The sequence below is a fragment of the Ictalurus furcatus genome, chromosome 24 (genome assembly GCF_023375685.1).
Source record: "Ictalurus furcatus strain D&B chromosome 24, Billie_1.0, whole genome shotgun sequence".
NCBI lineage: Eukaryota > Metazoa > Chordata > Actinopteri > Siluriformes > Ictaluridae > Ictalurus > Ictalurus furcatus.
In genome coordinates, this window is record NC_071278.1 from 2,562,512 (window position 1) to 2,566,785 (window position 4,274).

A 4,274-nucleotide genomic window follows, 5' to 3' on the forward strand; every position below is an offset into this window, starting at 1 on the left:
GTTTGACGTATCAATAAATCATTCTTTACATGTCTGTGGTTTTCACGCTCTAGAGTAAGTGTGTATTTTATTTTCAGGGGAGTGTTAACGTGAGAGCGTGATAGCAGAAACATGGATTATTTATCTGACAAAAAAAACTGTAATATGGAAATTCGAATGAAGAAATGAAGGATTGCTGTTGTTCTGTTCATGTCCTAATCTCTCTCTCTCTCTCTCTCTCTCTCTCTTTTTCTTTCTCTCGTGCCGTCCTGTAGGAACCTTCCGTGATCCAAGTAAGAGCCTTTCTCTCTCTCTCGCTCTCTCTCTCTCTCTCTCTCTCTCGTTTCCCACTTTATTTTAATGGCCACTGTTACCTTAATGATAATCTCTTAACCTGTGCAGTGGAGCTTCGTGTTCCTGTGTACACAATTTCCACTCCCTGCTAATAGCCAGTCTCCTTTCATAAGCCTATTAATCTTGCGCTGGAAGTGTCTTTATTGATTTAATCCCAGATTTTTGTGCTGTGAATCTCGGTGTTGATTAAAAAAAGGTAATGAAGTGTTCACTTTACCTCTTCTCCCTCCCTCCCTCTCGGCACACAGAGAGCACTCTGGCTAGGAATCGGGACCACGGCGGAATGGAGACGCTGCCACTGAACGGCAATTTCAACAACAGCTACTCTCTGCGTGCCGGAGTTACCGGCCCGGGTGGACAAGGTGGCAGCTGCGACTTCCTCGGAGGCGGGTCCGACGAGAGTCCGCCTCCTCTGCTGAACCCACGCGGTGCGGAGACACTGGGAGGGATCCGGCGCAACCTGTCTGACGCGGCCGCCTTTGAGAAGATGATCATTTCCGAGCTGGTGCACAACAACCTGCGGCAAGGCGGCGGGGAGAGGATCGGCGGTACCCTGGTGCGAGGACGTACGACCGGAGTGGGGGTTGGGACAGGGACGGGGACGGGGGCGGTGGCAAGTGCAGGGGCCGGAGTCGATCGGGTGACTGCTGCGGAACAGGAAGCAGAAGACGAGGGACAGCGGCACCGGACGCCACAAGACGTGGAGCTGCTATACAAGGCTCTAGAGGAACCGTTGCTCCTGCAGCGCGCCCAGTCAGTTCTCTACCAGAGTGACGCCGAGGAGAGCGAGAGCTACATGAACGACTCGAACGAGAGCCACGGGCACAGTGCAGCTGCGACGGGCACCGGCACGGGTCCGGACTCGCCCGCCCGGGACTCGCTGTACACCAGCATCACCAACCTGCGTGACTCACCGTACCCAGACAGCAGCCCCGACGAGCTCTACTACAGCTCGGGCAGACCTGCACTGGGCAGCGCCATGCACACCTTCTACCCGACGCCCCCATCGAGGCCCGTAGCCGACACCCAAACCCACGCCCACACCCACAATCCCCCCGAGCCCCCACACGCTGAAGGGGACGGACAGATGCAGCTGGTCACCAGCCTGTGACTGCGAGTAAACCCCCCCAGTGTCTCACACCCATTCCGTTTCTGTTCCTTTCTCTCGGTTTGCTAGTTCGGAAGTGTAAACAGAGAGAAGTCTCAGCTCGGTCTCAGTGGCAGCAGGCTCTATAAGGCAGCTCCGGAGCAAACCTAGTCCACACACTCCCTCGGTTGATTCCCAAGTCCAAAGCTCCCTCAGCAACTGAGGATATTTTCAACCATTCCCCATGGATTTTATAGGCGATACCTCTTCTGTTTTGTTTTTTTTTTGTTGTTGTTGTTTGTTTTTTTTTTTATCCTTATCAGTTCCAAAGTGTTTTCTTTTTCTGGTTTTACTCCCATTTCTTCTCCCTTTCATCGTTTATTGAGAGCTGATACGCCTGGAGAAGGAGGGTTCACCGTTACGCATCAGCGTGCAAAGAACTCTCTGTCTCGCTCTGAAAGCTCTTCAGTGTTGCCAAAAATACATTTTTTGAGCCAGAACACAAACTGGAACGCGCACGCACACACACACACACACACACACACACAGACACACAAGTGCACAAACATAAGTGCTTGTTACTGAACGTCAGACCGTGAAGAACTGCACTCATGAAGGCAGCAGCAGGAAGAAGCTGCCCCTGTGGAGTTGCCTTTATTCCCTTCCCCTGCTCTCGCTCTCTTTCTTTCTTTCTTTCTTTCTTTCTCTCTCTTCGGATGGACTCTGATGTACAGGACTCTCAACAAGACTTGACACGGCTGCACCTGGCCACAGGACTCGTTACTGATGCTCTATTTAAAAGGAGTTTTTGTGTGTTTCTGAGACCGGCCCCGTGGACATCGCGGACAGCCCCCCATTATCGTTACTGAGGGTTTGGAGAACGTCTTCTTCTTTTTTTTTTTCTTTTTTTTTTCCTTGTTGTTTTTTTTTCAAGGTTTTCCTGGGTGTTCTCCGAGCCTGCTACTAAAATGCCTGTACATACGAACCTTGAAAATCAATAACACAAAACCTAGCGCCAATCCTATTCTGTAAATAGAGACCAGATGAACAAAAGCAACAAAAAAAAAAACAAACAAAAAAAAAAAACAACAAAAAAAAAAAGGATGAACTACTACGAGAGCGACCGATTTCTTGTACTGGGACGAAAGTAAAAAAAAAAAAAGGAAAAAAAAAAAGAGTGACGCAAAAATTTAAATAAAGACTTTTGGGAGTTTGTGATCTAAATGACACGGTCAATCCATCTCTCCCTCCCTGTTTCGTTCACTCTCTCAGGCTCTCATTTACCCCTGCCCCATTGAATTGTGGGAAAACTGTGTCGACAGTGTGTGTGTGTATGTGTGAGAGAGAGAGAGAGAGGAAGGAAGAAAGAGAGGGAACGTTTGTGAAGAAACAAGGAAAGTAAAAAAAAACTAGCCCTGGCACAATTTTTATGTATTATAACCCATCGTTAACGTTTGACAGGTTTCATGATTCGTGCCTCGGGAAAGGGACACGGGGGCAGGGTGGTGTGGGGAGGGGTGGGACTGTGGCTTTATCGACAGCAGCCATAATGTAGTGTTGGTTGTGTCTTGTTAGACTGATGTAATAGATATCAGATAACTAGATTACCGATACCTAGGACAAAAAAAAAAAATATATATATATATATATATATATATATATCTGAGACGCAAACGATGGGACGCAATTCGATCACGAATCACGTCACGGGCGAAGCTCTATTTCACTGTTTCTAAAATCACAACAATCTGCCATTGGAGCCAAATCCGGTTCGACGGTGGATTTGTGATTTGTCCGTGTGTGTGTGTGTGTGTGTGTGTGTGTGTGTGCGTGAGGATGTTTGGTTCGAGTGCGTACATTCGGGTGCCTGAAATGCTGAAGTGCTTGTACTTTAAGAAGCTATTTTTTGCCAGGTTAGTTAGGCCCGTGTTAAAAGAGGAAGCAGAGTAAAAAAATAAATAAATAAATAAATAAATAATGTATATCTCTAACAGAACGCTATATTTGCTCCCGCCTCGGAGCCTTCGCTAGGTGTCAGGAATACTGTTATTTCGGAGCTCAGTGCCATGGAAACTGGGATCATCAAGCGTCACGCCTGAAAAACCAGGAATTAGCATTTCATTAGGACGGGCAGGCAGTGCTGACTAACGAGACACGTGCTCCGTGTGCTAGAATCACCGTGTTTAAATGTGCAGCCTCACGCGGAGGTCGTCATGCGTCTTCAGAAATGTGTCCTTCTTTCGGGGAAACCTTTTTCCACTGCGAGTACCAGAACTTTTTGGCACTAGAAAGCCAGAACTGTGCTTCTTTTTTTTTTCTTTCATCGACAGTGGTCCTGTATTATGAAAGGTTACGGCTGGAACAGTACTAAGTGACAGTACTTGGGGGCGGGGCTAGCAGCACTTTTCATTGTTCAAAATGTGTTGATTACATTAATTACAATGTTACGTTAGGGATTTTTTTTTTTTTTTCCAGATTTTACCTCAACAACTGGTTGGAATAAAAATCATTTTAATTTCATCACACGTTTTTGTCTTGTCATTACAATTGGCGGAAAAATTTCAACCCCACGAAACGACTCCATACTTTTCTAGCTGCTAGCGTGTTTTTTTTTCTTTCTTTTTTTTAGCCTTTTTTTTTTTTTTACAGCCCAAAAAAAGGGGCTGGCTAACGGGACGAAAGCAGAGCGGCTCAAGTTCCATTGGTTCCTCGAGTATATTATTATTTTTCCTCGCATGCAGTGGAAATCCGTTCGATTCTTTTACGACGATATTCCGTTACTCAGTGACTTAACGGTTATTTATTCGCTCTAGTGATTGGGAGATGTGGCAAAATCTCAAAAAAAAAAACAACA

General features: G+C 46.5%; 1 protein-coding gene across 1 annotated transcript in view; it reads left to right on the top strand.

The window, feature by feature from the left end:
• The window catches only part of adgrl1a (adhesion G protein-coupled receptor L1a), a 133,465-nt gene extending 130,351 nt beyond the window's left edge, over nucleotides 1–3,114 (top strand). Inside the window, exons 23-24 of the mRNA XM_053613494.1 lie at nucleotides 255–272; nucleotides 582–3,114. Coding sequence (XP_053469469.1) covers nucleotides 255–272; nucleotides 582–1,444 — 881 coding nt within the window. The 3' untranslated portion in view covers nucleotides 1,445–3,114. The remainder of the gene's footprint in view (nucleotides 1–254; nucleotides 273–581) is intronic.
• The last annotated feature ends 1,160 nt before the right edge of the window (nucleotides 3,115–4,274 follow it).